The sequence below is a fragment of the Amborella trichopoda genome, chromosome 10 (assembly GCF_054954075.1).
Source record: "Amborella trichopoda isolate Santa Cruz 75 chromosome 10, AtrichopodaSantaCruz75HAP2 v2.0, whole genome shotgun sequence".
Lineage (NCBI taxonomy): Eukaryota > Viridiplantae > Streptophyta > Magnoliopsida > Amborellales > Amborellaceae > Amborella > Amborella trichopoda.
In genome coordinates this window covers 41127056-41151226 of record NC_142345.1, presented here as the reverse complement: position 1 = coordinate 41151226, position 24171 = coordinate 41127056, and the positions used below count along the sequence as shown (strand labels likewise).

General features: G+C 34.5%; 1 protein-coding gene across 6 annotated transcripts; it reads left to right on the top strand.

Moving 5' to 3' along the window:
• Positions 1 to 7293: 7293 nt before the first annotated feature.
• LOC18433942 (respiratory burst oxidase homolog protein F) lies at positions 7294 to 23284 on the top strand. Of its 6 annotated transcripts, none has more exons than XM_088848988.1 (12): positions 7294 to 8268; positions 12042 to 12201; positions 16280 to 16442; positions 17058 to 17468; positions 18085 to 18461; positions 18849 to 18944; positions 19777 to 19892; positions 20030 to 20132; positions 21138 to 21217; positions 21325 to 21823; positions 22612 to 22690; positions 22980 to 23284. In XM_088848988.1, exons 5-12 carry the CDS (start codon positions 18096 to 18098, stop codon positions 23087 to 23089), a joined length of 1449 nt encoding a protein of 482 aa, XP_088705114.1. In that variant the 5' UTR covers positions 7294 to 8268; positions 12042 to 12201; positions 16280 to 16442; positions 17058 to 17468; positions 18085 to 18095; the 3' UTR covers positions 23090 to 23284. The 6 variants fall into 6 exon arrangements, 2 of the variants coding, with proteins under 2 accessions (XP_088705114.1, XP_006844082.1); XR_016042144.1 differs by having other exon boundaries at positions 7299 to 8268; positions 19777 to 19902; positions 22980 to 23133; XR_016042143.1 differs by having other exon boundaries at positions 7299 to 8268; positions 19759 to 19892; positions 22980 to 23133.
• The last annotated feature ends 887 nt before the right edge of the window (positions 23285 to 24171 follow it).

Here is a 24171-nt window from a genome sequence, read left to right as displayed (position 1 = left end):
AGTAAAATAGGAATTTCCGTTAAACAAAATAGGTACCTTTTCGATCTGAAATTTGTTTCTATGTTAGAAAGGAGATGAAAATATAAAAGTAATATAAGAAATGCAAATTAATATGAATAAATTAAATAAAATTTATTTAAGAAATTTTAAAATGTGAAATTGATGATGCATGACTTAAAAATCAAATCAAACTATAGACATAAATTGATCTTCATTCATATAAAATGTGAAATTGACGATGCATGACTTAAAAATCAAATCAAACTATAAACATAAATTGATCTTCATTCATATAAAAATGTGAAATTGATGATGCCTAGGAAAAATTATTGGTGCTTGAGCTCCAAATATGGTTATGCACTTGAATACCACTTCGGATATTATACACATGATATGATTGCTATCCAATACAGGTTGGGACATCTGCACTCCGTTCTCAAGATTGACGGTGGCGATAAAGCAAGGCCTGTAACCTACAATGTCTATTGCATCCGCACTAGTGTTTAAAAAACGGATCGGTGACTAGAATATGTCATACTCGTATCAGATCGAGGGGATTGATGGATTGGATTGGATCGTATCGGAAGAATCGGCAGAATTGGTAATTTTGTCCCAAATTTTTTAAAAAATAATTCAAGAAAAAATTATTCGTCCTTTTTTTTCGCTTGAATCGGTGAAGAATTGGTTGGAATTGGTGAAGAATGGGTCGGAATCTATGAAGAATCGTCGGAATCGGCGGTTCAGCAAAAAAATCAGTGAGTCTGCTCTTATGAATCGACCGAATCCCGATTTTTTACCGGATCCAGGACAGTTGTGGTGATTCCCAATCTGGATAGCTTGATTTCGGATTGGGTCGCCGATTTTTAAATCATTGATCCGCACCGAATGTCTTGAGAATGGATGGCAGATGTCCATGTTGTGTAACGGATAGAATGCTCATCATACGAAATCCCTAGTTTCCTATGCAATTCTTTCGTAATTCAAAGGGCAACTTATTGGGTATAGGTTTTTCATATGTGTGAGCATATATGCTAGGGCACGATTACCGTGTTGAAAGTTATCGTTTGGGGGGGACTACCTAAGGTTCTGATATGGTTTAAGACTATTGAGGATCCCAAACTCTCTTTTAACCAGTCCCAAGTCTTGATAAAGAAAATAAGTTGTATTAGGCAGGCAGTTAATATAAAACTTTGTCATACGTATCTATAAATCCTGAATAGGCATTTATGACTTAAGGTTCTGCCCATTTCAAAATCGGGCTCGAATTTAGTTGGTTGCTTGTTGATGATTGCAATACTATGTCCCAAATTTAATTCCTAGCCTCGGAGGTCCAGGCCAATCTTTCAAGAAAATGCAAGGTCAATGCCGATAAATTGAAATTTATGATGACGAAGTATTCATTAGGCATCATGAATTCGTTGGAAGTTTGTGAAGTTAAGGGACCCAGACCTAGGTTTTGTTTTGTTAAAAGTAGCTCCTCTTGTTATACTTGTGGATTGCTTTAATAATTTGTAGTATAGTTATGAGCATTGTATTTTTTTTTACTGGTCTAGTTTAAAGTAAAATTTCAGTTAGTTGGATACCAATTATAACAAATGTTTAATTAGTTTTAACCCATCGAGTCATCGGCACTTCGATTAACAAACAAATTAAGTAAATTTTTATAATATATTTTATATTTTTAAACTATTATTTTTAATTATTATTTCTTAATCTCCATCCCAACCAATTCGACCGGTGGTCTAACAAGTATTGAATGGCGCCGCCCTTAAAGTTGTTTATACCGTGTTTTTGGTATAAACGCCCTCGTCCATTAATTAAAAAACAAGCAAAAAGCAAGGTGCTCACACTAATAGCATGCTTGCATATCGCAACCTCTTTTGTCAATCATTTTGCCATTTTAAAAACTATTGGTCTAAATTAAAAAAAAAAAAAAACTCCTCTGGTCCTATCAAGGAAAATAAAGATCATGGTTCTTCACTTTTTCTTTCTGAAAATCTTAGGTTCTTCAGTAATGGGCCTTTAGCTTGGATGGTCAGGTGGTAGAACCATAATGTCAAAAGTTTAATTCCTACCTTATTAAAGCGTTAAAAAGCAAAAAAGAATCTTAATATGTTTAATTAAAGAGGTTCCTTATGTTAAGTGAGTGTCACACATTTTCCGACCTAGGACTTGCCGGATTTAGACCTCATTGAAATCACCCAAGTCTCCTAATTCTTAAAAATCTTTTTTCAATTGAAATTTCTGATTCGACTCGGCCGTCAACCAAATCGGACGTCAGATTGTCAGCTGCCCGAGTTGGCATGGTGTTTCTAAAACACTGTTTCACTGTATGGGTTTTTTCTAGCTGAAATTTTATTTGAAGGCATAAGCTCAACGGTCAACTGTGTATCAGAAACATCTTCATGTTTATTGATTCAATCACAAATCTTCCAGATTATTATTAAAACTTTTTGTTGAATATTAACTTGTATATATTGTTAGTGCAACTCGAATTGAACTAAATTATTGAGGCTAGTCCCCTCTGTTTTTTATCCTTCTAATTACGGGCCAAGATTACATAATTTCTTGTTCTTTGTCATTATTTATTAATTGTAAAATACAATTTAGGTGAATTATTCTTTTGGATATGCATTCAATTCCATGTTTGAAATTAATAAAGTAGAATGGTAGATCAAGATTCGTGTAGCTAACCCTAGTTAGTTGAGAAAAGATTTTAATGATGATGATGACAAAATTATTATATTTAAATTCTGTGTGCACTTTTTTCTTGCATTATATTTGCAATAGCCTGTTATACTTAAATGAACTATATAGGCTCAAAATTATCCAAGAATTATATTATCTTTATCCCACAAATTCTTTTTGAGTAATGATCATATGGGACCCTCCCACACCCAAGTGTGTAAGACCCTATGAGACCCTCCCACACCCATGTGTATAGGACCCCAACGAATCACACTAGAAAAGTTATTATATGGGAGTAGGAATTGATTTTTTTAGAGATCTGTGCCAAATTTAATGGTGATCATTTGAGATCCTACATACATAAATGTGGGAGGGTCTTATAGGATCATTACTCATTCCTTTTTATAAATATTAATGAATGACCTCTTCCTTGTTTTACATGTTTTTTGTACAATGCATGTGCTCTGCTACTTGCAACACAAGAATGTCAATGCCTTAGAAAGAGAAAACAATTGGAGAATCAAATTAGCATCGATATTGGATCATCCAAAAACTATTGCAAAATTATGCTTATTATAAACGACCAATAATTACTTTGTTTTGAAGTTTAAACAAACAAATGCAAGATACATTTATTTGCAAAACTCAAACTTTGTTCAGGGCATGCTGGTGGTTGCCAGCCGAAAAAGAGAGAGGAAAAATGTAAAATTTGTGTGTGAGAGAGAGGACAAATGTAAAACGTGTGAGATAGGAAAAATGTAAAGCTAGAGAGAGACAGAGGAAATGTAAAATTTGTGTGAGAGAGAAGACATGTAAAATCGGTGAGAGAAGGAAAAAAGGTGAAATGTGTGTGAGAGAGGAAAAATGTAAAGCCTGAGAGAGAGAATATGTAGATCTCTTAGGGTGTGTTTGATTTCTAGAAAGTTTAATTTTGTAAGCCGTATTTTTTAATACTTTAGCAGTTCTTCGTTTGATAACGGGGGAGTTTTACAATAAAATGATACGCTGGTATTCACTTGCCTTACATTTAAGGTAAAAAAGTGGATACCATTAGTTCCATGAAGAACTTTGAACTTGAGGCACCCATTTTCTTTGAAGATGAAGTTTCCAACTTGCACCTTCCCAACATGCCTTTAAGGAGAGATATTGATAGCCACATTGCCAAAAAGAGAATACCGAGGGGTGGTATAAATCTATCTTTGAAAACTTAAACTAGTGTTACATTGGTTAGACACATTCTCTCACTCTCTCTCTCTATATATATAAATAAATAAAAAATTAACAATAGCTGGGTAGCTATAATAAATAGTAATATAGATAGAATCCCAACCGTAAGATCTTTATCATGTGGTTCATAATGCATATTACTTCATGTATTTTAATATTTTTTTAGAAATCGAATCATAATGAAATTGTAAATATGTGTGTTAAAATTAAAAAAGATATAAAAACTATTATCCAAAATATAAAATGATCTAAATACCCCTAAAATATGTTAGGGGTAATTTTAAAATATTGAAAATATTTTTTTTATATTTTTATATGGTACGAAATAGTGTTAGGTATATACACTCAAAATTCATTTTAAACAAAATTATAAAAAAAAAATTAAAATTCATATAATGATATGCATCTTGAACCACACAAGGATGATCTGATAGTTGAAATTCCACCTATATTACTATTTATTATAAATGCAGAAGGTTTACTTTCTATATATATATATATATATATTCTTTAAAAAGCGCCCCACTTTGGATTGTGGGTGGACGTGTGTACCTATTCGACATGTAGGTTTTTTTGTTTTTGTTTTTTGAACAGACTTGGAGGTCTTTTTGTATTTACAATCTCATTATCTCTCTAAGGTCTTCTTACAATTTATTTTCCTTTGACAAAGTGATCTTTCTCTCTCTCTATAATTTTCCTAGCAATTTATTTTTCTTTAAAAAAGTGCTCTCGTTCTCTCTATACCTAAACTCTCACATGGTGGGCTTCCTCTCACCAACTTTGATGCTCCTTTTAAATTAATTTCTTGGTCCTCTACTTGCCCGCAATCATCTCCTATTCTCTCACCACCCACATGCAACCCCACTCTAACAATTCCAATTCCCCATAAAGATATCACCCCAATAAACCTTTTCTTTGTTCTTCTATGCTTCTCTTTTCACATCTAATTTATAGGCTCTAGGCCCTCATTCCCATGTTCCCATAAAAGTCCTTCATCAACTTTTTTAATTACCAAAGCATCTTACAATTTTTGGCAATCTAATGAGAAGGCTCACTAATTTTTTTCATTATCATTGTCCAAGTTTTGTTACAGCTATTTGAAGTTGGTTAAGAAAATTATGATTAGAAGGGTCCTATGTCTAGTGAATAATAAGAGAAAAACAATAAAAATAAAAAAAATATAATTTATGCGGTTTCTCACGTATAGTTGTGCCAAAAGGTACAAAAGGACTCTCTCTTTCAAAATTCTCTCCTAAGATGAAAATACTTTTAAGGCTTGAATATGCATTCTCAAACTTCAGGTTAATCCTAGATAAACGTATCCATGTGCCTAATTGTCGTACAAGTCTCCAAAATTTTTTGGGTTTGGGCCCTTTCCACTATCCCTCCATTAAGTGGGTCATTAGGCCACTCAGTCCCTAGCCAGGGGCCCTTGACTACAGACCTCAATTAAGGTCAGAATAGGAGGGCAAATATTTTTTTTCGGAGGGAGTTAGTGGGGAGAGGGCTCCTACTTATTGTAGGAATTTAACTTAGGGTATAGCGTTGCAAATCATCAAGCACTAACCAATTAAGCCAATTCTTTTCCTAAGAGGGCTAATATCAAACATCAAGTTACTAATAGAAATCTTGACATAGCTACATGCAACATGATTTCTTATGGCATACATTGGGAAGGTATAACATGATCTTGATGACCATACAAACTTGTAAATGTTATATCCATATGAAGAGGAAGGGGATTGCACCACTTAGAGTCCTTTCATGCTCTACTGTGTCCCAATCTCTCCATCACCAGCCATCAATTAATCAGACATAATAACAATTTTGACTAATTATTCTACAATTGCACATATTAAGTATACTTTCCATGCAAAAATCCTCACTAGATTTTATATATCAATGCTATCTTGGATAATATTTGGAAGATTATAAGTCATATTGAACTGTGCTAATTTTTAGAAGAAATTTAACCGTAATTATGGATGGCATTAGATACCAAATGTGTTTCTAGAGGAATCTGGGACCACCCATTTGAATGGGATATGTTTTGCGCCTTTGTTTCTTTACTTTTCTTGTTTAATATTATGGATTTGTGGTTTGAATGCGGATATAGGTTTTGATAAAGTGGAATGACAGAACATGATAAAACTCTAATAATGATGATGATACGATAATATTTTTTATTTTTAATATCAATATGTCGTAAACTCATTAAGCTATTAGATTTGGAATTAGGCAATGGACCTGCTCAAAGTCTGAATTCTTTTTTTTTTAGTTTTGTGTAGAAAAATGACAACCTTGATTTTACTAAGGGGTAATTATGGAATTTCAAACATAGTCAAGGTGCTTTGGTATTTAATTTCTAATCGTGACCCACTAATCATACTCAATGCTAATCTAAGCCGTTCAAATCTTGCTTGAATTGACGCATGTGGAACCAGAATCCCTTCCTTCGAAGTCAAACCTTCGAGAATCCAACCAAACGTACAATTAATTTTCTTATCAAGTTGTATGAATAAATAAAGGAAAAAATTGTATATAAGGGTTTACAGAGGTAAATATAAATAGGGATGGTATACAATGATACCATTTTTATATAAGTTGGTCACAATTTTTTATAAATATTTGATATAAAATTTGATATTTTGGATGTGTCATAAAGTTTGAATTTTTTTTTAAAAAATTTGAATTTGATAATAGAATAATTGCAACCACTCAATTTCACATTCAATGGTCATGATTATTTTGATCACCTTATATTAAAGATAAAGTACCTAATTCTATACTCTCATATAAATAATTTTATATTTTTTCATATAAATAGGGAAATATAATTTTTAGGGCATATATTATGCTCCATCAAGAGCGTATTATAGATTTACTCCTTCAGATGAAATACTTCCTTAGGACATTTTTTTTTTTTTTTAATGGCTTCTACCCAAATTATTTCTTTTAAATAAAAAATTTAGAATTTAAGTTGGAAATATCTAGATCATTTCCTCTAAGAATGGGGTGGTTCCACTGTAATCTTAGGGGAGTGATTTTTATTTTTTATTACATACCAAAATTTGGGATGTAAAAAATATACTCTCAGTGCAGGTTTCGTCGGAGAGAGTATATAAATATTGTACTCTCGCGAGAGCACAACATCTTTTGGCCCGTGCAAGAGAGGGAGTGCGATCCAATATTCGCATTCTCGAAACAAATAGAACAGAATAGAATAGAAAATATTCGAGAAAGGCCACCCTCTAAACCAACGTGCCTCCACGTACCTATTACCGATATGCAGCCGTCCGATCTGCATCCATGATCGCATACAGTGTCGCCACGTTTCATACAACCTGCGTTATAGCTGGCTTGTTCGATGCCCTCACCAACTGTAGAGGGAGGGGGACGCATGGTGGTTTAGAGGAAGAGATGTAAAGACACAGACATCGTTGCATTACTGAAAGCGTTTGAGAGAGACCCATTTTCTCATTGAGAGAGAGAAAGAGCCATTCATTTTCCCGTGAGATTCATTTTCTAGAGAGAGAGAGAAGAGGGAGACTCATTTTCTCATGAGAGAGAGAGAGAGAGCCATTTTTCCATGAGATTCTGTTTCTATAGAGACAGTTGGGTTTTTGAGAGAGAACTGAAATGTGGAAGAGAGACCTTGAGATATAGTTGGATTTCAGAGAGAGAGAGAGAGTGAGAGGGAGAATTGGAATTTGAGTGATAGAAAGCAGGAGAATTGGAGAGGGAGAGAGAGTGAGAGGGAGAATTGGAATTTGAGTGATAGAAAGCAGGAGAATTGGAGAGAGAGAGAACTGTAATGCCCTCAAAACGCTGCATCTCTGAGCCCTGAAAACAGTTTGAAACCCCGAATGGCTCAAGCCGAGAATCCCACTTCAATAGCCGAAGTCCTACGCCGAGCCGCCGAGCAAGCGGACCTCCACTACATTGAACTCACCATCGAGCAAGAAGGCAGCCCGACCCATGCCGCATACAAACCCGAGTCTCCCCTCTTAGTGGAATCACTCTCGGGTCAAGCCAAGCCCAAGTCGAAGCCGATCTCTCAAGAATTGAAGCAATATTCTCAAGAGCTCAAGCAATACTCCCAAGAGCTGAAAGCCGAGTTCAAGCGGATAACTCAGAGCGCGAGCGCGAAGCTCGGCTCCAAAATCGTCGGTGTGAAGCGGCTGAGCCGACAAAAATCGGGAGCCGAAGGGGCATTGCACGGCCTGAGATTTATCAGCAAGGCGACGGAGGACTCGGATTTTAAGACGCTCTGGGAATCAGCGGCGGCTCGGTTCGATCGGCTCGCTTCTGCAGATGGCTTGCTCTCGCGCTCTGATTTCGGCAATTGTATAGGTACGAATCTCGTCCTGAATTTCGGCACTTCTCGTCAAAGTTTCGGTGGGTTTTCATGATGCTTTTTACGCATTTTGTGAATTTCTGATGAAGGCGATGGACATCAGCTCTTCGCTTTTTATTTTTTATTTTTTTGATTTGAATAAATTCATTTCTTACTAAAATTCCATAAGCCGATTTCTCAGAGCCTTTTTTTTTTTTTTTTTTCAATTAAGACCCTCTGATTACTGTGATATATTTCATATGAATATTTGGAGACCGTGCCTCGTTTATCGGAAATTGGGTATCTAAGTTTTTTTTTTTTTTTTGGTTTACAAAAAGTGGCTCATTTCAAGAGATTTGAGGATCATTTCAAGGAATTTTTTGAAAGATTCTACTGCAATTCCTAGGAAATTTGTGGTTTTTGGAATATGGAAATTTTAGACATTGTTGGAATTTCCCTGGGATGAAGAGGATATTTAAAATCGTTGTTTTTTTATTTCAAACTTAGAAAAATTCTACATTGTTAGAATTTTGGATAGAGCAAGAGCATATTCAAAATGTTTCCATAGGGCATGTTCCAAATAAGAAAGAAAGTTGAGGGCTCCCACCGCACCCAATCAGGAAGCCACGGCACTTATTTTTAGGAGCGCTGTGGAAGCCCACGCTTCTGCATTACGGCTTCCACACGGAAGCTTGATTGGCTGGAACTTAGGGTGCGGACGACACGTGGTCTTTTTTTATTTTAATTGGAGTGGGCGAGTCTTTTTTTTTTTTTTTTTGTAAAAAAAAAAAAATATCGATCTCTTATTTTGAACTTTTGCATCTCATCAGATCTAATAATGGAAAATTAAAGTCGCCATCTTTTTTACCAAAATTTTTAACTTAAACAAACATTAAAATAACACGCCCATTCAAACTTCATCCATCTCTCTCTCTTTTCGTTTCGAGGTGATTTTACCAATAAAAGGATTTAGCTTGAGCTTGACCACAAGCATACATTCTTACGTGAGAGAGAGAGATGAAGTTTTAGAGAGAGAGAAAGAGATGAAATTTGAGTTTTAAAGAGAGGGAAATTAAGAGAGTGAAATGGAGTTTGAGTTTTAAAAGAGAGAGATGGAGTTTTGAGAGAGATGATAATGTGAGAGAGAGAGTTTTATAGAGAGAGAGTTAAAATCATTTCATAAGTTATGATGTCAATAATATACGGTCAAAAAGGTTTAGGGGTTGAACGATAGAAAAGATAGAATCTTTTTTGCTTATTAGTAACATTTTCAATTCTTGAGTCTGATGATAATCTAGAAGTTAACCCTCTTTTTTTTTTCCTCAATGGAAGGTTGGTTTTTCAGAAGGATGAAGAGGAAAACATTTATTTAGAGCTGATGCTCTAAACAATCAAATTGGAGCCCACCTCAAAAATTTCACTAGAAGTGATTGTTTTGATGCTTAAATATTTTCAAATTGATCATCTTGGCATCAAGATGCACGAACATGAGCAGAAAAATGGATTTTGAGTTTTGGAAATAGTGCATCTTGTAATGCGTTTTGGATCATCAATTTTTAAGTTTTTCATAGATATGCTCGATCTACGCTATTTTTGAAGCTTTAAATCTTATAATTAAAAATAAAAATAGATTTTAAGGTTAGCAAGTAGATTTCTAGTATTAAAACTATATTTCTCGACATTATTTGAAGGTGCGCTTTACTTTAATTGTTTAGAGCCTCAGCTCTATGCAGACTGCACCCATAATTAAGACCATCAGTTTACATTATTGTTTGTAATGAATGGAAGAAATGGAGTTGCGAGGTTCAGAATTGCTAACTCATGAAATTACATACATATCAGTTATAGTTTCCGTTATTAAGGCTCTATAGAATAATATCTGTTATTATCACCGTGTCCGTTTTTTTATGTCAAAACATAAATTTTTTAAACAATACGACTTTACCCTTTTTCGGTTGTTGAACATTAGATTGTTCAACAACAGAAAATGGGGGAAATTTCGGTGGTTGAATAACCGAAAATTTGAAATTTTCGGTTCTTGAAGAACAAATTTTTTTTTTCTTATGGGTCTAAGTATCCTCTCTCTACTGGGTAAAAATGGTTTTTTTTTTTAATTATCTCTCCCCTTCACCCAACGTTCTTTTGGTTAAGTTCATGATCCCTAATTTTATAGGATAACCATGACTTTAAAGAGATAGAGAGAAAATACGCCACACGATATCTCCTAATATTCTAATCTCATAATCCCTAAGATTTCTCTTAAATTTAGGGGATGAAACTAGTTGTTCCCCTTTGATTTTATCGGATAACTATGACTTCAGAGAGGTAGAGAAATACGCCACAAGAGAGAACATTTTTTCGGTTATTGAAAAACCAAAAATTTAAAATTTTTAGTTCTTCAAAAACCGAAAGTACTTTGAATTCGGTTGTTGAGAGTAAAGTCATCTTTTTTTTAAATTTCCAACATGAAAAAAACAAATATGGTGGTAATAACCGAAACTATTCGATAGAGCCGTAATAATGAAAATTATAACGAATATGTATGTAATTTTTCCAATACTTTTCCATACTAAAATGCCAAAATAATTAGGGTAAATAGCCCATTAGTCTCCCTGAAGAGATGGGTAAAATGGCACCAACCGTTTCACTATAAATTGGGTGAGCCAACCATCTCACTCGGTTAAAACTATTGGAATCCTGTTTTTATTTTGGCCTCTTGTCCTAGATAGGGCCCGTTCAGTGTTATGTTTTCGTTAAAGTCGACGGCTGGTTTGCACCGATACTCATAAAATTGGTTACACCAATCCACCATTTACTTCTCAATGATATATTTAAATAAAGAAATAAGTGTATATAATGAGGTCATTTACTTTTGATACAAGAGGATCAAGATCACTTATTGAGTGTTGGATTTAAATTCAGGTAGTTGAGGACATGTATGATTAGGCATAAGTCTAAAATAAAATTTTTTGAATGCTTTAACACACTTTCATCCATTAGCTTTTACATTCAATATGCGACTTCCTTGTACACAAAACAATCCTTGTACACAAAACAAATAGTTTTACAATATGTAATAGGTTATGTTAGCGTTCTATGTAATAGGTTATGTTAGAGTTCTTACACTATGAAGTAATTTATCATTTTAATCAACAAATTTTTGACACTTTTATATTCTTGTTGTGTATATGGAGTATTTTTTGTTTTAATAAGAATATTTTTGGTCATTATGAGGGATATGACATTACCCATATGAATATCTTTATTAAATAAAGTTTCATGTATAAAACATGAGTATATAAATGTCTAATTTTTTTTTAATACAACCCTAAATTTACTCCATAATGAGAGTACCTTAACATAACCTATATATAATTCATTTTCATAACGGGATTTTATACTAGAGACCATCATACTTTTGGTATAAAGAGGTCGCGATCACTTTTTTTAATCATTAAATGTCAAATCCAAGAGATAAAAGTGTACCGTAACAACCAAGAAATTTTTGTTTTGGACTTTGTTCTTAAAAAATGATACTCCCTCAACCACCCGGTTTCAAATCTAACCGTTAGTGATAATTGTGACGACTTTATATCAACAGGTCTCATAATATACATTTTCATATTTAGTATTTTCTAATTTCTAGCGTTACTTTTTATTTTGAGAAGCATATTTTGCCTTAGTTTTAGCTCGATAGATGGAAATTTTTGCAACTTGGAGGAATTGAGAGAGGAGAGAGAGAGAGAGAGGAGGGGAGATCTTTTAACTTCCCGAATGTATGTTTGTTTAGGTATGAAGGACTCGAAAGAGTTTGCAGGGCAGATATTCGATGCTCTAGTGAGACGAAGGGGCACACACTCTGATGCCATTGACAAACACCAACTCCATGAATTTTGCCAGCAGATATCAGATCAAAGCTTTGACGCACGACTCAAAATATTCTTCGAAATGTAAGTATGGAAAGCAAACCCTTCATTTATGAATAAGATGTAGGTGTTTTTTTCATTTCGAGTGCATTAGGGGGCCGTTGGGATCCCTTGATTTTTCAATCCTGGGAAAAGTCAATCCTAGAATTGAGATTTCTTAAAAATTTCAATTCCCTGTTTGGATTGCATTAGCTAGAAATCAAGAAAATGCAAACTCCCTGTTTGGATCGTCTAGAATATCTTTTTCTTGGAAATACAAATTTTTTCTCTCTTTAAAAATATTGAGATAGTTTCTCTCTCTAAAATTTTAATACACTCTTTCAAAAACTTTAAATTTGAAATGGTTTCTCTTTAAAAATTTTGAGATAATTTTTCCCTCTAAAGATTTTATAAACTCTTTCTAAAATTTGACATAGTTTCTCACTCTAAAATTTTGAGATATTTTTTCTCTCTAAAACTTAAAATTTGAGATAGTTTCTCTATATAAAAAATTTGAGACAGTTTTTCTCTCTAAACAATTAAAGATAATTTATCTTTCAAAACAATTTTAGGTAGTTTCTCTCTCTAAAATATGATATAGTTTCTCTGTTTAAAATTTTAAGGTACTTTCTCTATCTAAAACTTAAAATTTGAGATAGTTTCTTTTTATAAAATTTTTGAAATAGTTTCTTTCTCTAAACAATTTTAGATAGTTTTTCTTTCTAAACTCTTTCAGGTAGTTTCTTTTTCTAAAATATGATATAGTTTCTCTCTCTAAAATTTTAAAGTACTTTCTCTAACTAAACTTTAAAATTTGAGATAGTTTGTTTCTAAATTTTTTGAGATAGTTTTTCTCTCTAAGAAGTTTTAGGCACTTTATCACGTTAAAATTTGATATAGTTACTCTCTCTAAAATTTTAAGATGCTTTATCTCTCTAAAACTTAAATTTTAAGATAGTTTCTCTCTCTCGAAAATTTTCAAATAGTTTTTTTCTCTAAATTTAATATACTTCCGCTATCTAAAAATTTAAATTTGAGATAATTTTTTTATCTAAAATTTTTCAAATAGTTTCTCTCTAAAATTTTTATGTACTTTCTCTATCTAAAATTTGATAGAGTTTCTCTTTTTAAAGTTTTAAGATATTTTCTCTCTCCAAAAACTTAAAAATTTGAGATAGTTTCTCAATCTAATTTTTTTTAAATAGTTTCTCTCTCTAAAGGTTTAAGATATTTTATGTCTCTAAAACTTAAATTTTGAGATAGTTTCTCTCTCTCTATAGTTTTAAGTTATTTTATGTCTCTAAAATTTAAAATTTGAGATAGTTTCTCTCTCTAAATTTTTTTTGGTAGTTTCTCTATTTAAAATTTGATATAGTTTTTAACCTCTAAAATTTTAATATACTCTCTCTCTAATATTTAGAAATTTAGATAATTTCTCTCTCTAAATGTCTTGAGATATTTTTTTCTAAAAAATTTTAAGTAGTTCCTCTCTCTAAAATTTAATATAGTTTCTCTCTCTAAAATTTTAATATATATTCTCTCTCTACAATTTAATATTTGAGATAGTGTTTCTCTCTAAAATTTTAATATAATCTCTCTTAAACTTTAAATTTAAGATAGTTTATCTATCTAAAATTTGAGATAGTTTCTCTCACTAAAAAAATTGTATATTTTATCTCTAAAAAATTTTGTATACTTTCTCTCTCTAAAATTTGATATAGCTTCCCTCTCTAAAATTTCAATATATTTTTTCTCTTTAAAATTTGATATAGTTTCTTTCTCTAAAATTTTAATAATGTTTTTTTATTCTTCACCAGCAAAATAGATCATTTCCATGAATTATCAATTCCACCTATTTTGGTGGAATTGAGATTTCCAAAATTTAGGCTCAAAATGAGCATTCAAGAATCCCATGAAAATCTCAATTCTAAGCGAACCAAACACGAGTGACCCAACTTTTTCAGGAAAAGGGACTCTTGGAAATCTGAATCCAATGAGGCAAACGGGCCCTAAAAGAATTTCAAAATCAAGCATCTTCTCAAAGTCACAATTTTGATGCACGGATTTTGAACATTGTTGTTGGGGATGTTCCATTCAACAATTTGTGTTAAAAAATAAAAAATGGTATTGATCGAACCAGTGTTTAGAAAATAGGCGAAACAGACCGGATTCGGCCGGTTTGGATCCAAAGCTATTGGGCCAGTTTGATTCTACCAAAATATCATGAATCGGCCGGTTCTCTGATAGAACTGTCAGATTTTGTTAGAGAATCAGCTCCAACTTTATCTCTTAATTTTTTTCAATTTTTTGGCTCTCTCTATTGTTTTTTAAAATTTTTTTATTGGCCGATTCTCTCGATTGTATTGCCGATCTAGACTGCTAACCTGCCTACCATAGCAGTTTTTTAATTGGGCAATCTGGGTCATCGATCCGTTTTTTTTAACTTGATCGAACTGATATATAAATACTTGAGAATCTTGAAAATAGACAAGCAATATAACTTGTTACAATATGCTTTATTTTTAGGACTTGAAATCCTCATTTTTTCTTCCTATTTATACATCTCAAGGCTGAGATGATCAATTAACGAGCACTCTCTTCTGGAGGGTTTTTTCAGGTGCACCTCACTTTCCTAGTATGAGGTTTGACATCTTTTATTTCTAAAAAGAATGCTTCAAACTTCGTATAGAGAAATGTCACGTATCAACCATCCGATTTTGCATGGATATTTGTGACCTTTGTTTAGAGAAAGTGGATGTGTTATGCAATCCTGGTATTTAAATTTACCAAAAAGAAAAATAAAAGAAGGAAAAATGATCCAGTTGTAACCGTTATCATGTGGTTTATTGCCGTACAATCAATTGGTTGAATGGTGATAAAGAGAAATGGGACGTACACTTGATTCATTTGGTTTTTGGGGTGGGACAAATCCCCTCCATTACCGTTTAAACCATATTGTTGATATCCTCAATGGTCATGGGGTTGTGATGACTATATGAGTTATATTTGGGCCCAAAAGAAAACAATAATTCGTTATACAAAGGGGTCTAAGTGAGGCCTGGCCCATTAAATTAATGGGGCATGAAAGCCCCGCCTGGACTGCGCTGCCAAGTGGTGTGAACCTGGCATGTGTTAGGTTGGGCCTTCGAGGCCTGCCGGGCTGGCCCCATCCATTTGTGCCTTATTGATTGGAAAATCACATAGACAAGGCCCATTGGGCCTTAATGCCAAGGCTTGGCACTGCCTGGCCCAGTCTTGCATGACAGGCAGCCGAACCTTCCGGGTCCTCCAGGCTGGCCCCGGCCAGTTTACGCCCCTAACTACACAAGGAAAAGGTTTAAGCATTTGAAACGAAAAAAGATATACATGGACCAAAATAATTTTTAGAATCGAAAAGGTCTATATTTTAATACATTTTACAATGACATCCATATTTTTTTTAGTTTTTTTTTTGGTTCGAAATTCCAACTTCCAAATCACTCAAACACTTTTTCCTTTTTTTTTTGTGTTTTTATAGTCGGAAAGTGCTACTTTCGAATCTCCCAAATAATTAGTTTTTTATATTGTAGGTAATTCGAATATTAGACTTGTGAACTACCCAAAACTTAATCTTTGTGTTTGGGGTGGTTTGATATTATGATTCTTGATTCCTTGAATCACCAAAACACTTTATTTTTTTCCTGTTTTTCTTTATGTTTGGGCAATTCAAATGTTAGAATTTAGAACTGAGGGAAATAAGAATAAAAAAAAAAAAAAATTTTTGAACCACACTTTAAAAATATCCCAAGAATATGGACATCTTTTTATTCCAAAAATTATTTTGTATCCCTAGGTGAATTTCCCCAAAAAATTGGAGTGCAAGGGAAAAGTATAAGATGATCAGTACCACTTTAGAAAAGTTTGGTATTTGGTCACAAAGTACATGACCGAAATGGCATGTCTTAGTGTCTCTTCGTATTTCATGATGCTTATAAACCGCCAATCTATATGGATTATCACCTTCGAAACCTTTTTCCAACTAACTGGGGTTTGGATCATAGTTATAATTTTGTATTTCACAATAGAGGTAGTACTAAGTGGAAAAGCCATGGCATATTGTTGCATGGTGAATGAATCACCGCAGGTGCGATAAGAACGCCGATGGGATGATATCGGAGGAGGAGGTGAGAGAAATAATAATGCTTACTGCTTCAGTGAACCAGCTCTCCAAGCTAGAGGAAAAGGCCCAAGAATATGCCGCCCTCATCATGGAAGAACTCGATCCTAATAACCGTGGCTACATTGAGGTACTCCCATCTTCTTCTTCTGAGAGATAGATGTTTGTTCTAGTGTTTCCAATCTTGGCCGGTCCAACTCGGACAGGCCAGTCAAACCAGAACCGGTCAATAGCCTGTCCGGTTTAGCTGGTCCGGGTATTTTCAAAAAATATATATAAATTTCCAAAAAATAAGGAATTTCTCTATAATGTGTTTTTGAATTTTTTATCCTTGTGACAAAGTTTGGAAAGTGTTTTGGCAATGAATATTTATTTTTATATTTTCCGATACTTTTTAGAAAATTTCAAAAATACCTTGGGGCACAAATTGTTTTTTTTAAATCCAGAATTTTAATATTTTTCAAGTTCATTTGGATGCGCTTGTTTAATCATGTTTTAAATATATTTTTATATCTTTTATATATTTTTTGAATTTCTTTTTGTAATTTTTTTTAATACTTTTTGCACTGTCCGGGACCTGCCCAGTTAGGCCAGTTCAACTGGCCGTTTTACCGATTACTCGGACCCGGCCCTGGCCCTTGGTGGGTTTCCAAGGCTGGTTCGATATTTCAAACACTAGTTTCTTCTCTGTGACAGCAGAGAGAGAGCTCTCAAAGTTCACAGTGTCTCCTCTCTCATGCTGCAGCTATCACTACTCGAAGAGCTTCTGCGAGCACCAAGTTCTTGTGACGGGTACACAGGTTACAGCCAAAACCTTAGCCAAGCCTTGAGCTCTGTTTCAAAGAGGAGCCGCATACGAAAGCTCTCACAAGAGGCCAAGTACTTCCTTGATGAAAACTGGAAGAGAGCTTGGGTTGTGGCTCTATGGGTGACTGTAATGGCTGGGCTTTTTGCTTGGAAATTCTTGCAATATAGGCAAAGGAAGGCTTTCATGGTGATGGGGTATTGCCTGTGCATGTCTAAGGGTGGAGCTGAGACCCTAAAGCTTAACATGGCGCTTGTCTTGCTACCGGTTTGTCGAAACATGATCACATGGTTGCGATCGACTGGCTTGGCAGCGATAATTCCTTTCGATGACAATATCAATTTTCACAAGGTAATAATAGGTTGAGAGAGAGAGAGAGAGAGAGAGAGAGAGAGAGAGAGAGAGAGAGAGATTGATTGATTGATTGATTGATTGATTGATTGATTTGAAACATGAATGGATATTTAGGTATGTCCCATGTTTTTCAATTGGGACTGGAAAAAAAGACCACTGCCTTACTGCATGTCTAATTTTGGGCATGAAGTACTACCTTTTTTAATTTCCTTATTCTAGTTTACCCATAGAAAGTACAGCCTTCAAACCACCCAAAACCTAAGAAATTGATATATTTGGGTGTTTTGAAACAACTAAGAACAATGACATGTTTGGGCCGTTCGAAAGTCCACCTTCGAACCATCCAGAATACACACTGAGTTGGACTCGCTCGGAAGTCAACTTTCAAATTGCCCAAATATATCACTTTTCTTCCTTTTCTTTTTTTTGAACCATTGAATATTGAACTTTGTTTTTTTTTTTTAAATCCAACAGACCAGAATTGGGGGCCATGTGTTTCTCACTAAGTTCACCAAAATAATCACAAATATAAATATAAAAATTACCTAATAAGCATTGCATATTTTTTGTCTCTATAATGACTAAACTGCCCCTCACATTCAGACCATTGCAGGAGGCATCGCCATGGGGGTCCTCGTGCATGTGCTTAGCCATCTACTATGTGATTTTCCGAGGCTCACCCATGCAAATGAACATGACTATGAGGAATATCTCCAAATGTATTTTGGGAACAAAAGGCCTACTTACGTTGACCTTTTGAAGGGTGTGGTCGGAGTAACAGGGATAGCCATGGTCATTTTGATGGCTGTTGCCTTCTTATTAGCTACCTCGTGGTTTAGGAGGAAGTCGATTAGGCTTCCGTGGCCGTTGGATCGAGTCACCGGCTTCAATGCCTTTTGGTATTCGCACCATTCATTTGCCATTGTCTATGTGTTGCTCATCGTTCACTCATGGTTCCTCTACCTTAACAAGGAATGGAGGCAAAAGACGGTGAGGGTGAACATTTTGGTCACTTTAAAATGTTTTGAGGGAGTGTGTACCCTGTTTTTCTTCCATAAAAAATACGTGCATGATCCATATGACCGGCAACGATAACAAGTGTGTGTCATGGTCCAATCAATGGATGGATGGTCACAGAGGGAGACAGAGTGGGGCCCTATGTTTCGGGTCATGTCATGTTCTCGTGGTTCCTCTTTTATCTGCATCACTGTCCATCAATTGACTGGACTGCGATAACTCCTACGACCATAGCTTTCCTACTGTCATGGTGTATTTTCCTTTATGGGGGTGTATTTTATTTTAAGGGGAACACAGCTGGGGATGCATTTTTACCCTTCGTCCCATACCAGTTCTACTAACTATTTGGTATTGTTGCAGACATGGATGTACATTGCTGTCCCAATAATTCTATATTGTGGTGAGAGAATTTTGAGAGCACTTCGGGCTGGAAGATACACTGTTGATATCCTTAAGGTAGTCAACCTTTATCTAAGTACTAAATCCTTTTGTTCTTCGGTAAAGTTTAAATTTTCCCTTGTGAGTGCAACTGCTTTCACTCACATGGGACAGGAAAATGTCTTGCATGTAAGATACTTATATGGTCCTCTTAATTATACTTAGTATAGCATTAGTACCCTTTGAGGGTTTACAATTACAAAGCAAGATTTATAAGTCTATTTATTTGTTGGAGTAGTTCAGCAGAAGGGGTTCCCTGGGGAAATACCTGATTGGGGGGAACTTTCTTGACCCCAAGTTTTGAGGATGTTCTCTACTCATCCCAGAAACCAATTTAAAACAAAAAATAACATTGAATTTGTTATACATTAGAAAAATCCCATCCTCAGAGTTAACATGAACTGTCCTTCTTTTGGACTGTTACATATAGGTGTTACAGGAATTCAATCTGAAGTTGTTCATTTGGTAATGCTCAGTTAGTTCCCAACATTTCAGATCAAACGAATCACTCTAATAGCATAAATTGCATGTGGGCGTAGGTGTAAAATCTACTCCCACAGGAGTATGCTATATGCACCTTGCTGTTCAAAGAAATAAATCTGACATTCCTTGGGCATCTTTGATGCCATTGATCTTGTGCAGGAATTTTACTTCTTTCGACCTTAATTACTTTATTTTGTTATCTTTCTCAAGCCTCTTAATTACTCTAAAGCTACTTTAACAACTTTCAAGCATTTCTTAGTATCTTTATGAATATCCACGAAAATACTTAGTTTTTCGACTTAATTTTGAAATTAACTAGATTAGTTCTAACCTTTTTATGATTTTATAGTTTCTTCTTTAATGCTAGGCTGCAATTTATCCTGGAAATGTTCTTGCACTGCACATGACGAAACCACGTAGATTCAAATACAAGAGTGGGATGTACATTTTCTTGCAGTGTCCTCAGATTTCAACCTTCCAATGGTAATTGAAGGTTTGATTCGGTTTCATTTCTATGATTTGTTGTTTTCATTTCTAAGAAATCACTAGATCTTTCTTGCCTTATTTGTTGGTGTCTTTTGTTCTTGTCAAGAATTTGTGATGAAACGTACTGGTTTCAGGCATCCATTTTCAATCACTTCTGCTCCCGATGATGAACACATAAGTGTGCATATTAGAACAAGTGGGGATTGGACACAAGAGATGAGAAGATTGTTTTCTGAGGTACTTATCAAAAAATATATTTGCCACCTGAAAATTCTTAAGGGTTGGCAAAATCACTTTCACCATCAGGAGTTCAGAGGGTTGAAATCAGTATTATGGGACTCGCCTGGTTCCACTTGGACTCAGTACTTGGCCTCGCCCTATACTCAAGTTATGGTACAACTTGGGTTAATAATTTTTTTAAAAAAAATTCCCAAAAAATTGTAAAAAATATGGAATTTTTTTTATATAGTTTGGATTTTTTGGCAAAGATTGGTGAGCTTTTCGGCATAATCTCTATTTTTATAGTTTCTTTTTTTTTTGGATTTTTTTTAAATTTCTCCGGCTATGAATCTTTTTTTAAAATAAATTATTTATATGCAAGCTTATTTAGAGTTTTTAAGGTTGTTTTTTCAAATCAGTTTTTAAGCTTATTCTTTTCGAAAATTTCTTATTTTTTTAATCTATTTAAGGCTTGCTCGGCCCAGTCCACTTGTACTCGGCCAAGGCGATTGGTTGAAATTGTCATTTTACCATATGCACCCTGGGAAATTTGCAATTCAAGGATTAAAAGTTGTGGAACATTTCTTAGGACACTTGCAATCACTACTTCTAGAGGTCTATTCTTATAATTATTATTTTTTCTTTTTGAGATCTCAAAAGGAAGAAAGAAGAGGTTCTTGTTGAAGAATTGCCTGATGGTGTTGATGCAGGGAAAGGTCCATATGAGCTGGAAACCTATTCAGCCTTGACATAAGGATTGGGATTCATGTTCTACTTTCTTAATACTTGTTTATCACAAAACTGGATATGATCCAGCAGTAGTGGGCATTTCCCACAGAAATATGTAGGCAGATTTTCTGCAGGGTCCATTCTCATACATCAACAAGTCGAATCCAAGTTGTGAATCTCACATTTTAGAACCATGATATGTAGAGAAGAAAACTGTTCTGTTGAATTTCATGTTCTTCCTATTGTCACAAAAATGTGATCAATTTGCTTATGAAAAACAATATGTTCAAACAGAAAATGAGGCCGCCTCCTATTGGCATGAGTGGACTTCTGAGAGCTGACAACCGCTGCTGTGATGAAAGAGCAAAATCGAAGTTCGTATAGTATTTGTTTCAAATTCAAACTATACATTATTACAATTGTGGTGGATTCTTTTTAAATTTTCACTTTGACATTACCTTGAACTCAATCAAATATACAGGTTGCCAGAATTGAGAATTGATGGGCCATATGGAGCTCCTGCACAAAATCATAAAAATTACGATGTCCTTATGCTAATTGGTATTGGGATTGGTGCAACTCCATTCATAAGCATACTTAAGGACATGCTTAACCACATGAAGTTCCAAGAGCGAAAGGAGAGTATGTCCTGTGCTAAAATTGACACCTTGAGGAATCTTTTAGATCTTGAACAAGAATTTCAAGGGTGGAGTCGAGACTTTCAGGCAAAGAAGAGAAAGAGGGAACGTGATGGGCCCACACGTGCATTTTTCTACTGGGTAACGAGGGAACAAGGGTCATTCGAGTGGTTTAAGGGAGTGATGAATGAAATTGCCGAGATAGATCACAATGCCGTGATTGAGATGCATAACTATCTCACCAGTGTATATGAGGAGGGTGATGCGCGATCTGCCTTGATAACCATGTTGCAAGAACTTAATCATGCTAAGAATGGCCTCGATATAGTGTCAGGAACAAGAGTGAGTCTTCTTTTTGCTCTTCTCTTGTATCTATAATTTAACCATTATTCTTTATCTTTTTTCTTTTCCTTTTGTCACTAAATTAGTCATTTTTATGTGATCTGTCTCTTAATATAGTCAGCAATCAGTAGTTGTGTACTGTTTTAAATCATGGAGACGGGTTCTGATGTAGAGTCCTGAGCCCGAGTCAGGCATCTCCATTTGGCCGCGACTCTTAGAGACTCTACCAAGTCCTAAAAAAGTTAACAATAAAATCATGGGACACGGCGAGTCTCGGCTGGTTCCCCTGATTTGGGTTCCAGACTTGGCAGCATGCCTAGTCCACGTAACTTTGGTGAGTCCGAGTTGAATGTGCTAAGTTTCTGAACACTGGTTTGTGTATCTACTATGAAATCAATGCAATACATTCAGAAAAAAGCATATATGAAGTAAATTCTATTGTATTGGCATCCTATGTTGTGAACCAATCAAAATTATCCACACATAGATTTGTACAGACACATACATCCGACGCACCCATGACTATGTGTGTCTATTTCCATGTGCACTCAGAGGTATAGGTAGGTTCATTTTGGCCAATAATCTACAAGGTATATAATTCAATATAACCAAAGGTTTTAAAAATGTTTTATGGTACGACAAATAGTTATGTTACATTAGTAAAACATGTTTAGAAAACCAATCTGCAATTCATTTTCTTTTCATGAAAAACACGGAAACTATGGAACTATCTTGCTGGAAAACTGTATTTCAGTATAACACAGTGACTTTCCGGCAAACATTCGCAGGTTAAGACACACTTTGCTCGGCCGAACTGGAAGGGGGTTTTTTCCAAGGTTGCTTCGAAGAACAAAGATGCTCGGATCGGTGAGTAGCCAACTTTCTTCGAAGTTTCAAGATAAACCTAGCTTCTGAAAGTGAGGGAAAAAAAGGGAGTTTCTGATCTTGTTCACCAAGAAAAGAATTCCAAATGTGTTTTTGGCTTTGATGGTTGAGTTGTTACTGCTCAATTAATAACACTAAATTAAAGACTATATTCTACATAAATTAATGAAAAATTATATGGCTGTGTAGGTAATGTTTAGAATAAGTGCATCTTGATGGCTATAGATTACTGTGGTTCATTGATACTATTATGTGTTTTTTATCAATGCAGGGGTTTTCTACTGTGGACCTCTAATTCTAGCCAAGGAGTTGAAAGCCCTCACCCATGAGTTCAATCATAGGATGAATACAAAGTTTGAATTCCACAAAGAAAATTTCTAGAACAACTGAGTTGTATACCTTGTATCATAATCACTTTGTCGAAAGGACAATCTCTCTCTGCTGTATATACTAAGGGAAAATATGCTAGCACCCAACCTCAGTAGGAAAAAGAAAAGAAAAGAAAAGAAAAAATACAATCTTAAGGCAAAATCAGCATTTTGAAATTGAAAAGAAATGTCATTGATTTTTTAAACATATCTCTTAAATTGAGACGGGAAAGCAATTTGCAAGTAATTGATAACAGATGTGCTAGTTAAATTGATCATAAACTTTGCTTTTTTAGGTTCTTTTTTGGAATTTTTAGTTTTTAATGTGTCATGTAAGAATTAGGGTTTTGCATTTGAGGTTTACAAAAATACACATTTAATGGTGCTTTTTCTTCAGCAATTGAGATTTAAAATAGTGTAATGAGAGACTTTTTGACAGGCCCTTGTGAATGGTTTCAGTAACCATTGTCATGCCTAGCTACTTTTGCTTTTTCGCGCCTTTCAATTAATAGAATTTTCCTCCCTCACTATTTGCTTATTTGATTCTGTTTTCACTGTCAAGTGTCAGATACTTCGAAATTTTCGATTGATGGCCACCTATGCAGATTGGGAATTACCGATCCAAATTGGAAATCAATCTAGACCGATTCTATTTTTTGTTGGAATGCTTAGTAAATCATTATTAAAGTCTTTTTCCAATTAATTGGGATCGACTACACAAATCCTATCCTAATACGAATCCTATCTTATAGGATTCATGAGAAATTTCGACATGCTTACTTTAATACAATCCACTTTCTTTTTTCGTTTCAACCTAGACTTGGGATGGGTTGAGGGAAAGTTTAACCTCACTATTCTTAGACCAGGAATGCCCATTAAATACAAAATAATAAATTGAACTAACTTAGATAAGAAATAATAAAATCAAAATATTGGTTCAAAGGTCCAGTGACGCTTAAAAGGAAATCCTTACCATTCTCTCTGGTCTCTAATCTACATCACGCATTTGTGTGCTAGGAGTTTATTGAAACAGACCATTTGTTGGCTCTAGATAAAAAGAATTCTTATAAATTAATAACCTATAAATCTACTCGA